General features: G+C 35.4%; 1 protein-coding gene across 1 annotated transcript; it reads right to left on the reverse strand.

The window, feature by feature from the left end:
* Positions 1–194: 194 nt before the first annotated feature.
* LOC134854711 (uncharacterized) lies at positions 195–11,966 on the reverse strand. The gene is made up of 2 exons (XM_063871067.1): positions 10,723–11,966; positions 195–348 (listed from the first exon to the last, which is right to left on the reverse strand). Exons 1-2 carry the CDS (start codon positions 11,964–11,966, stop codon positions 195–197), a joined length of 1,398 nt encoding a protein of 465 aa, XP_063727137.1.
* Positions 11,967–12,520: the final 554 nt, after the last annotated feature.

Genomic DNA, 12,520 nt, shown 5'->3' on the forward strand with positions numbered 1-12,520 from the left:
TTTGTCCCTTTGGCACAATTTTTCATGTTTTAATCAGTTCCTCGCTTAAGTTGAGACGCCGTGAATGGTAAACCAGTAGTGCTGAAGATGATCCAACACCTCAGTCCCTAGCTGTTGTGACAGTTGATACCTGTCCTTTTGTGATTAGTGCTGCGAAGAAATTGCTTGTACTGGTATAACGAGTTAATCGTCATTCAATAAAATCGAAACTTCTTGAACTTTCCGTGTCCGACTTGCATATTCTGTTTCTTTGGACTGTTATTTTTGATGTCCAATTCTTCACTATCCGTTTCAGCCACTATGTCATCCGTTGAGAAGATAAACTGCTCAGTTTTTACGTCTGGTCGCCTATTGTCACAATTCACAGCGAATTCCATTTGATGACGATTTTGTTTTGGCCTTCTTGCGTGTGTTTCTTTCCTCGGTCATAGGTGAGTCTTCTTCCTTTTCAATATCGTCTGTTTCCATATCTGCATCTCCACTCGAGTTGTTCAGGCTTTTTGGTGTTTGGGTCTTTGTCCTTTTTTCTCTCTTTGGTTTATCTTTCTTGACGACGGAATGCTTTTGCTGGCAATTAAAAAAGCGTTTGAACTTCGTGTTGTTCGATTTCTAGTACATCCGTTTTCGTTCGGTTGGAGTTGTGTTCAGTTTTTGACTGGTTTTTTTGTGATAGCAACCAGAGTCGTCATTATGACGTTACTTCAGCTGCTTGTGTTTGAAATCGCCTTAGTTCCATTTCAGCTCAGTGCGCTCATTTTTTAACTGCCTATGCAGCGTAAAAATTCATAGATTTTTTCATTTGACACTACTACAAATTTTTCATCATAAACTGTTTCTTTCCATTATTTCAATCAATGGGAAAGGTAGTCTACTATACACATGTCCTTTCCAGGTAGATGTCTGATTTTAAATTGGACAAGTAATAATGTATCCTCACAGCTTGTTGATCTGGTCTGATAATTTTTCTTGGCTCTGTTTGCCACTAATACCAATGGTAGAGCTTGATTGCGTATAGCAAAGGTAATTTGTTTCCTAGTAAGTAATGTTTGAACCTGCCCGTTGCCCAAACTACTGCCAAAAATCCTAGCTCTTTAGTTGAGTCTTGTTTTTTCTTGTATATTAGAGTAACGTGACGTGAATGATATTAGTGCCCACTGGCCGAGGGTGGTAATTTGCTCTAAGGTAGCCCCTAAATCCCCATGGCTTGCATCGCATGTTTCATTGGTTTCATACCTTGGGCTATAACAATGAATTCGAAGTATTTGCCACCGCTTTTTTGATCTTTTTGAAAGTTTCTGTATGTACAATTCTCCAACTGAATGTTTTTTGCCGTGGTTGAGGATACGGTCCATCGCTTTCGGAAACAGGCAGCCATCGGTCAGCCTTTTTGTCTGGCCAATGGCTGCCCTATGTTCCTTTAGCATTTCCCCCAACGATGTTAAAATTACCTTGATTGACTGTTTCTGCAGCTACTTTTATCTGGCTGTATGCGTACTTTAAATCTAACACGGAAAAAATAGTTTGAATTTTTCTTCTTTAACAATCTGACTCACTCATCTAAAAACTCGTCCATGTTTGGCATCTGATAATTTCTTTGTAACACTACTTTTTGATTGGCTTCGCATTTAGTGCCAGTTTTTTGTATCTTCCTTTTCGACTGTAATGAAAATTGGTGCTATAAAACTATAGTTGTTACATTTGTCATGTGTTTGTATTAGTTCATCTTTGAGCAGCTTTTCCACATCTTTTTGCATTGTTTCTTAAACGTGTATCCGGATACGTCTTTGTTTTTTTTTGTATCGGGCACAGTGGAAGCTTGAATTTCGAATGAGGAATGTGTTTTCCTGTTACTCTTTTTGAATCAAAGAGGTTTTTAAATTTAAAAAATCTTGTTTGTAATCTTGCGCCACCTCAGCACATTTTAGTAGTAAAACTAGATTTCGAGTGTGGTACCGTCACCTGAATAGTTGAAATCACTAGTTTTTCTGGCAGATCCAATCCTAAAGCGTTTTGTTATTGTTTCTGTTGTCAACAAAATGATTTCCGAACTCATCCACCCTGCTGATATCATCTTCTTTTATAACTATCCATTGATTTTTATTGGCTTTTTGGTGTAGTTCAGAAGCAACGCTTGTACTTTCAACTTTTCTTATTCAATGAGTTTTGCGGTTCATGGTGACTAATATTTGTTTTGCTGCAGTCGAACTGATAAACGAATTTGGGCTCCGCTTATCCACCGTCATGTGAATAAATTGGTTGTCTAATCTGTTTAATGCCTTAACCGATTGTTCGTGGATTTCTTCTGATTTCCATTTTTTTCATTTGGACCTGTTTTGTTTGTGCTGTTTGCTCTGCAACTACGTCTCAATTTCGATTTGTTCTATTTGTTCAATAGCCATTATCTCAAAGTCCTCCCGACGAGATAGGTTTTTTTCGACCAGATCATACTGCGCCTTTGATTCTTCTGAAGAGTGTCCTGTGATTTCAGTGATTTCATTAACAGGATGTGACTTACACAAAATGATTTGGTTTCTTGCAGTTTTTACCGGGCAGCTTTTCAATTGATTCTCATCATAAATTCTACATCATTTTGTGCATGTTTTTCTCTTATCTTCATCTCGGTCTCTTGTTTGTTGGCGGAAGTTTCTATATTAACAGTTTGACTTTCTATTCGCTTGATTTCGAACATTCAGTATTGGCCTAAATTTTATACTGAGTTGACTACTCGATCTTGTTGCGGAATGACTGTTTTCGTCTGATACACTTGTGTTGCTTGTTTCCTAAACTTGCACCTTTGCTCCCATTTCAGCACTGCTTTTGGAGCCAAAGTCTCGAACGCAAGAGTGCCTTGTAATGTTATATTCTTCATACGCAATATGAACATACCACACACTAGCACATCTTCCAATCTTCCCAGTTCTCACCTTGCTGCTTGTGCAGTTAATTCCGCATGGAACATTTATAGCAACTCGTTTGCTTCATATGGCCGAGCAAACAACTTCTATTTTCCGTATGCTACGCTTTTCAACTTTTCAAATGTAGCCGTGCTCAGATCATTCAGGTCTTTGAGTCTTTAATTCGATATTTCAAATGTTGTTTAGTTTATATTAGTCTGTTCATACCCTCTGACCAAAAGACTACGAATAAAGTTTCTGTTGAACTTGCATAGTGAAAATATGATTTTAAAGTATTGGTCCTCTCTGTGTCCTTTTCGCTTTTTCTGAATCGATCTCTCTCTTGCCATTTTGACCTGCTTGATTCAAACTCCCGCTGCAGTCTTGAATTCACTTGGCCGCGCTGATTCTGGTCGTCGTTCGGGTTTTGATATGACAAGCTCCTGTGGATCGAGAATTATGTGGGGATACACATTTTCCTTCCCAGTGGCAGCCATCATAAACTGATCTAGTCACATTTTGATGAATCATATGGAGTCGTTTGACGCCGACGGCCAGTATGCCGGAATATCTAAATCTGTTATGTTCTCCTGGTTTGCATATCCTTCTGGCTGCATCATGTGATATTACTTGGTATCATTATAAACAAAGTGTCCGTAATACTGAACACAATAAGTACGAAGATAGTTCTTCTATGAGTATATATAAATAGCTTACTGAAAAGTATTCTAGAGTTTGGCAATTTGAAACTGATTGTGATCTCTTAGATCAAGCACCATGGTTGACATTGATCGGGACCGGCATTATATCATATTACCTAATAAAATTTAACAGACTATTGGCCACTGCCATAGCAGTACCACAGGTCGCAATCCTTTATTTGAAGCCAGAGAAGGGAAGATAGCTAACAAGATCCGAGCATATTTATAGATTGGCACGCATGACCTCATGGTTTGTCAATTTAGAAAAAATTAGATTTTTCTTTAAGTGGTAACAATTTTGTTTCATTTGCAAAACCTATTGATACCTTTACGTATGTTAACATAAAGAATAACAAAATTGCTTGATTTGTAAGTTTTATTTTGCATAACAGCTCAAAAATTGCTTTATCAAAAGTCCAATTTACAAATTCTTACTTTTTTAGATCATCTACCAGTTAGTCGATTAAATGCTCCATATTTAGCCAATTAATTGATCACAACTAAGATTGAAGCAGATTAAAATGGTGGCACTCATCAGATTGACAATTTATCAAAAATCTATTTGCACAAATATTTGACCTTTACAGTTAATGGCAGAATACCATTGAACCTGAGCAATATAATTGGCCAAAAACAATAACCTTTATTTATTAATTTTAGTTTTGGTTATTTAGTTTTTAAAACCCATTTTTGCGTGTGGAAATCTGTAATAATTTGGTTAATTAGGTTAATTAGTTTTTAAAACCCATTTTTGCGTGTCTATGTCTGTAATAAGTTAAAATTCGGTGTCAAAATGAGTAGTGTTCGGTTAATTAACTTTGTTCAAACTCGATGACTGAAAACAATATTTCCCTTAATTTGGCATTAAGTATAAATTAAACAAAAAAATTGCCGAAACATGTAAAAAGATATGTTGACGAAAACCAATCCCGCTTTGCATGTAGTGGAATTTTGTTTCTTATAGGTTATGAAAAATCATAGTGTTTTTGTCAGAATGATTAAGTCTTAAAAGTATGATGCTATTGAAAAGTACAATTCATTGTTGACATGCGAAAAAATTTAGAACAACCTGACACCACAACTTTTTTTGCAACTTCAGTTTTGAATACCAGAGGCAGTGAGCAGTTCACCCTTGAGTTGGGAACGAAAAATGATAGTTGGCAGATTATATATAAAAAATTGGACTGTTTGTTGAAAAATATTGACTAATTTTCTTTTTTTCTAGAAAAAAAAAGAATCGAAAAATATAATTTTTAAAATAAAATTAAACGTGATTTGTAAGCAATTTTATGAAACGAAATAGATGACAACTGCACTAACCAGGAATTGAGATACTTAAAACAGTTTTGTAAATTTTTTTTTTCAAAAATCTCTCAAAGAGTTCATTTTAATCTATTATATTGATTAGAATGGACTACTTTGACTTCAAAAATAAGAAGGATTACAATCCATTTTGCATGGGTTATAATCGATTACTACGTGTTATTTTGACATCAAAAATATTATGATGAGTGATGACACTATAATTGATGACACTAAAATTGATTATGATCCATGGGGGAGCTCATTAAAAAACCTTTGTTTCACCTTGTCTACTTGCAATCCTCACGCCTCAATTACCTCTTTCTCCTTCGAGTTTTTGAGTTTTTTCAATTTGAGAAATAGACTCACTTCATTTTTGCTCCAAACATCTTGCAGTTTTCCCCTTCTTAAACAGAATTCAGAGATGATTTAAGGAAACAGTTGAAGCTGGAAAATGAGGCAACTTTGACCTTGACCTTGATATTAAAAACTGACTTTCAGATTTTGAATTAATGCGTAATTGGAGAGCAAAAACTTCTTAATTGGAGCAAAGTTTAACTACAATTCAAATTCTGAACTAAATATTTTCGAATAGGTTTGTTCAATCGTTTCAAGTTAAAACACTTGAACTTTGTTCATGATGGACAAAAGACTAGTCTGCAAACAAACCTGTTTGAAGAAACAAACCTGTCTGAACAAACCTGAAAAAATTTGTTTTGTTTCAAAGGTAAAAGGTGGTTACTCTATTTTGCAAGGATCTTTTAACTTTTATAAAACTTGGAACTTTTTTGAGCTATTTGCAAAGCGTAAATAAAAAGTATTTTTGACGAACAGAACAATCAAATGGGACTATTGACAACAAAGTCTAATAATAATTCTAGCTATTTCTAATTTTTAACCGCTTATGTGCCCTGCCAATCAAAATGAGTGGATCAATGATTGTCGTCGTCATCTCAACTGGTCTATAAACTGGTTTGAGGATATAGCATTGTTGCGAAATTAACAGCAGACAAAAACATTTCCTATGAACTGCGCAATACATGCTTACCGGGGTTCTTCGACCAAAAAAGCTGAAGGTTGTGAATAAATAAAGCCAAAAGAGTAATATATATTTTTTCAGGATTTATTTGAAAACCTTGTAATTAATAAAAAAACACTGGTGGGACTTTTCTTGAATACTTTTCATGGTATCGCCCACTCTGACATTTGTAGCAACAGCGCGAGCCAACGTATCGTGCAACTAGAGGTTCACCGCGAGACAACCTCCACATCAACAGCGCTAGTATCAGATATCAACAGGGCTTTTATCAACCCTATAAATTGCAATCATACAACTATGCAAGTCCTTATACAAATCAAAACTTGTTCTCTAGTTGATTGAGCAAAAGAAAAGTTTCATAAGACGGCAACCGACAAAAATAGTAATAAAAACTGCGTGTTGCTTTCGATGAAATTTACGGAAAATTTATTTTTTTCGTGTTTTTTTTATTCAGAATCTTTTCGAAAACCGTTTCAAGATCAAAATCAGACTTCAAAACAAATGTTTTTTTTTGCGCAGGATAAAACAATGGGCATATCTTTAACGGGTATAAGATAAAAAAAGTTTTAGTTCAAAACTCTATGTTACATTCCATCAATTTGTGTAAAAGTTGGGGTGTTCAAAAATTGCCACTAAGACCTTAAGTTTGACTAAATTATGCGCGCTGTGAAGGATTTATCGATAATGCTGAAAGATTAAACATGAATTATTTTCGCGCGGCGAAATACCCCTCACTCAAAGTTTTTTCATTGTGATTAGAGCAGTTATTGTTTAATATTGGCTGTTGTGGGAAGGAAAAAATCGAAATTTCAAATTAGTGTCGAATACAAAAATTTTTTGACACTTCCTAAAAGGCAGTCTGATCATTCAGTGATTTGCCCTAAAATGAGCGTTCGTTTTACCATTAAACAGCTCTTCTTTAATCAATGGAAAAACAATACTCACTGTTCAAGGAATTTATTCGAAATTTAAATAACTTTTGATGCCAAGATGTTCCTCTAACACGCTCAAAAACAGTCCCAAATTACTAGCAACTCATCTCAAGTTGAAGCAATTTTGGCACGTTTCAACTTTAATAGATTTCGCTCTCTGAGCTTTCGTGGAACATATTGCCCATCGCAAGTTTTACCCTATTCCGAGTAGCTTGGGAGTGGCTTGTTTACGCCCATAACTGCCAGACATTCTCAGAAATAATTCATGTCTCCAGATAAGCCCGGTTGAAATTTGTTTGCAGAGCAAAAATTGTGAGCAATGAACTAAGCCAATAAAAAAAAGGCTAGCCGGTTATTGTGCAAGTAGCACAGAATGTTCCGACCATGGTCTTAAAAACATACAACAACGTTTTTCCAATTTTTGTCGTTGTTTTCGGCGTGGTGGATTATGTATATTAGGTACAAAACACTGGTGTATAAAAAACTGGGGATTACGTATATTCGACAACCATAAAAAAGTCAGCAAAAAGAAAAACCATTTTTTGTGAAAAAAATACAAGAAAAACGAAAAAAAAAAATAAGAAAAAATTTTTCGAAAAATGTTTCAAGTTCTTTAATAAGTTTCAAAAAATTTTAAAAAAACTGCAAAGAACTTGAAACATTTTTCGAAAAATTTTTTCTTATTTTTTTTTTCGTTTTTCTTGTATTTTTTTCACAAAAAATGGTTTTTCTTTTTTAAAATTTTTTGAAACTTATTAAAGTTTCAATGTGATGGTAAGTTTCAGAAAATTTTTTCGCCGCCCGATCTTACCAAGTTCTAAGATAGTGTTTAGATTTGCCATGTTATAGATTATAAAAGTTAAAAAATCATTGTATTAACATAGGAAAAAGGTTTCCCAATGTATTAAGATAGGGAATGGTAAGGTTTCAGTGTGATGTAAGAGAATGGTGAGAAAAACGGTATTTTTTTGGATTTTGTATGGAAATGTCTAGGAGCTCGTTATGTAATTGATGAGTTTGATGTGTGGATTGTGTAATATAATTCTCAAAATAAATTCAGGCTACCGCAATGAAATTAAGTTTTTACGTTTTAATTTAAGCTATTCTAAGTTTTTAAGCCATAATAGGACTGCTCGCTCGCTTTATTTGCTCGAAATAAGATGAAAATTCAAAAATTTCAAACCAATTTTTCTCAATAATGGGAAAATTTTTTCAACCTTTTTTGTAATAGTGCGAATCACGACTGTAAGGGCTTTAAAGTGACATATCATTCAACTCAGTCCGATGATTATTTGTGGTACCTGATTTTGCGTGGACAACAAAAAGAAGAAGAAAAAAACTAAAACACACCCGAATACAAAGTTCTTTCCCACTTTTAATGGTCGGAACGATAACCATATTTTTGATAACCATTCAAAGCAGTCGAGGAGATAGTATTAGTCAGGAGGATCTAGGATTTTCACGAGGGGGATTTTTGAACATTTTTTCATTTTTCATGCCGACCAAATTGATTTTCTGAGCTCCTTTCCGAACAAATTGGCCAAAAAAAGCGTTTTCGGGAATTTTTTAGGATTTGACCAAAACTCTCCGCCCCCTCCTGTCTCCCTCTAAATCCGTTACCGGTACTAGCCATTAAGATATTAAAATTAGGCTCGGTCTATCAATCTGGGTAGACAAATACAAACATATTCGTACGTTTTGAGTTTCTTTTTCAAAGCGGGTTGTGACTTGTTGCTTTAAACGTAAAATTTTCTATTATTACAGATGTTTGCCACCCACCTGGAACAATGCTAGCAAAAAATGGATTATCTGTACTCTGTGTATGTTTTTTTCTTCAAAACAGTCTTTTCTTCATTTAACTGGTTTGGGCGGAATGTTTGTATGTTACACGATGTCCTGAGCTCAAAATAAAAAAAAATTGCCACATGCAAAAAGTTGTATTAACAGTTTTTTTCACCTGTGACGATATAACAAAAACCCAAAAATGTAAAACAGACGCTCCTAAGGTTTTTCTCTACTATGCTATTATACAAGGTCGAATTAGATTGTTCGGACCAAGTTTAGAAAACTCGAAATTTAAAATACCTTTATTTCAAAATTGATTAATACTAGACACAAAACAATGAAGACAAAACTTGCTTAAAATTGTATCAAAATTTCAATGGTGCAAATTGTTTTGCGAATTTCGCGTCAAAGATTTGACCCAAAAAACCATTTTTGACTGAATTCCCCACAAAAATATATCAAAGTGAGCCTTTTATTTAGACCAACAAAATATTAGGAGGACTTAATTGTCTCAATTTTGAATAATTGAGCTTATTTTCGTTTGATATCCAGAAAAGGTCAGCTTTAATATATAAAGTATCGTTTTTTATTTAGAAAAAAGTTCTAGAGGTTTAGCCTCATGTTTTAAAGATGATAACCTTAAAATGTTGTTGGGGATAGTAAGAGGATTCATTTGATATAACTTTGTCAATAACTGAGTCGTTACATTCTGACTTAATTTCGATTGAGTAAAAAACCAACAACACTCTATATTTTATACCATATTGATTTTGTTTAAACTTCGAGCGAATTTTGTGTTCTTCGTCGTTTGGCTAAAATCAGTCCAATTTACGAAAACGAGTTTCAAATATCAAGTTTTATTCGTTTTGTCCGGATAATTTAGGTCAACACTGTACCATAAAAATTTACTTTGCAATTACTTTTTGTTTTCTTCTGTTTAAAGTTTTAATTGCTTTGGATTTGTACTTGAATCAAAGAAACCTTTCAGAGGATAACGGAATTCAGTTGTATTTTTCTGAAAAATTTTTCATCATCATTTTTTCAGGTTTTGAAATAAATTTTTAATACTTCCGGTTTAAAGAGGACGCCTGAGACCATAACTTTAAACCTTTCAATGGTCGCAATTAGATAATTCGTCACATGACAATTTTTTCAAAGCTTGTTGCATAGTATTTCTATGATAAAAACCAGATTGAACGACACACTATTAAGGCATGGTTGATTGGTTGCTGTGCATTGCTAAATCAGTTGGTTCCGAATAACTTTGACATATGAACATTTGAACGTTTGGCCGTTTGACATTTGAACCCAAGCTTGGAACCTTTCAGATAGTCGGAAGGATGCAAGCAACTTTCTTCACACGGCAGATTACTCTACAAAAAATTGGCAGACATAGTCCTGTTTTGACAAATCAGCAGTTTTGCTTGCATTTCTTAGAAAACTCGCCAATTCTTTCTTTCGAATACTTCGGAAGTTTTGATCCCCACAATAAAGCAGATACATACGGCGAGCTAGCGAGAGGCCACTCGGAAGTATTTTTCAAATTATGACAAAATAGAACAGTCAAAGTGAGACAAAATTTTCAAGAAAATGTTGAAATTTAAAAGCGCATTTGGCCGAGTGATGAAGTCATAAGTCTCAAGGTCAAAAGGTTTGAAGTTCAAATCTCGGGCTCGACAAAAAATTTTCGTAATTTAGTCAATATTTGAAGTTAAAAAACCCAAAAATGGGTAAACTAGGGCAAAGTTGAAATGGGTTGACTTGATTGAGCCAAAAGGGAAGAGGGTGGGAAAAGCTTGATTGCATTGATCATTTTGCCGTTTTCAAATCGGGTCTAGCTCAATTTTGAAATTTTCTGGGAAAAAGTTCAACTTACAAAAATTTATTGAAAATTATTGCTTCGCAATATCAACTTTGGAAAATAAATTGACTTTAAATTATAGTTTGATGTTGCTGCTGCACCCTTTTAGGAAACTCAGAAGTTTACTTGGGTCGTAGGCCGCAACCAATTCTGAAAGGTTTTGTCAAATTTGACATAAAGAGGTTTTTTATAACGTGACACTCTTTGCCCGGCACACATTTTTTCGATCAAGATTTCAGCGTTTTTCTGTTCGTCTTGAAATTTTTCAATGAGCTTGGGAAATGATGGGTGCTTGCCATTCACGAGTTTGACGAAGTTGCTATTCCAACCTTCAACAGCATTGTTGGTTCTGGGTCGCCCGGTTATTACACGCTGATGACAACTCCAGCTGTCAACTTCAAATCTGGGGTTTTGACGAGTTCCATTTGCCGCCGAGAGCCGACCAACGTAATTGTCCTCAAAGTAATTGAAGATTGGGTGGGCTGTCTCAGGGCATGTCTTCTGAAGAGTTTCGAAAGCAGTAGAAACATCACTTACAGGCAGGAAAGCGATACTCAGCAGCATTCGGACATGCTCTCGGAATTCCAGATCTAGTCTGTAGTTGTTTGTGTTTCCAGTAGTCTGAATGTGACGCCAGACGCTTTGGCTCAAATGGAAATAACAGTATTGATTTTGTACAATTTTGGATACTGAATTGAACGCATTTTTGACCGCTATTTCGAAATCAATGGTGGCTCGTTCAGGGAATTCAATGTCGAAGCAGCTCAAAAGTCGAAAATACGTTTCCTCTTTCTTGTCTGGAAGCAATGCATACACAATAGGAATCAGAATTCCCTCGACTGAAGCGTGGATGGTGTATATCTGAAAGAACACACTCGGGGCCGTAGAAAAGGTGCCATCGCAGAACCAATCATCAGCGCCACTGAGAATGTCGAGTCCCGGAAGAGTGGTGAAAACCATTATTCGCTTGGTATCATTAGGTCCAGAGTCAAAATGAAGGAAACGCTCGCCGCTGTGTGTCACTTTCAGCAACTCTGGCAGTTCAAAATCAGTTAGGGAATGGGGTTCCTGCATTCTGGGCCGTTTTTCCTGTTTGACTCTATTAATTGTCCTCTGGTTGGCAGAATAGCTCGGGATTACTGCTGCAGTCTCTCTGTTGATGTCTCTTTGTACGGAAAGAATTGTTTGACGGGGTGGCTCATCTGACACAACTGCTTTTGTTTTGAGAGCTGTCCTGAATTTTCGTTTTTCAATATCGGCTGGATCGGGAAAATTACTGTGTTCATTTATGATAGTGACGTTATCTTGGAAAGTGCGCACACGGCCATTCATTGCATTTCGATAAACTAGCATTTCGTTGTTTTTATTTGTCATAAGAATTTCCATTGTCAACACGAACTCGAGAGCAATAACAATGAAACTATGATCTCTCGTGTCTACGTTTGGCAACATTATCAATCAAGATATAATTGTGTAGGTATGTGTAAATGATTTGAGTCCTGTGTTTATTTCGTCTCTAATTGGCTACGCGAAGTAATTTCTGGTCTAAGTGCTCAGTTGCGTGGCCTTATCGATTTAATCCTTCCTATTGAGAGCTTATCAAATTAATCCGGTCATTAACTAGTGTGGCAATAGCCTGGACAATTTTGGGACAATTTTGTCTGGGAACCAAATGTCTTGGACACTTTTTGCATTTTGGACTGTTTTTACCGGGACATAAATGTCTGGGACACAAATGTCCTGACACGAGGAAAACGCTTTTGGGGTTATGGAGTTTGTCTTATAATAAAAATCTTTCCCCCCGTTAGTTCCTAAGACTAAATAAAAATTTTTTCTCTTAATCGAGAAAACTTGGTTTTTGTAAGGCCGAGAATAGCAGGACGGAATTTGTTTGCTATTCAGAAAATCGCAGGGCTAAGGTGTTGAATTGTGACGTCATTCCAATATTTCTTTACAATTGGTTTTCAGCTCAGCTGAGCTTTTATCTCAAAGACTCTAAACTTTAA

The sequence above is a fragment of the Symsagittifera roscoffensis genome, chromosome 9 (genome assembly GCF_963678635.1).
Source record: "Symsagittifera roscoffensis chromosome 9, txSymRosc1.1, whole genome shotgun sequence".
Taxonomy (NCBI): domain Eukaryota; kingdom Metazoa; phylum Xenacoelomorpha; order Acoela; family Convolutidae; genus Symsagittifera; species Symsagittifera roscoffensis.

What these genes read in the sequence shown, in the direction of transcription:
- LOC134854711 (XM_063871067.1), bottom strand. Translation starts at nt 11,966, where the DNA reads ATGTTGCCAAACGTAGACACGAGAGATCATAGTTTCATTGTTATTGCT. An exon ending in ATCGAAAAAATGTGTGCCGG is followed by an intron (nt 349 to 10,722) that starts GCAAAGAGTGTC and finishes TTGTGACAATAG; the next exon opens with GCGACCAGACGTAAAAACTG.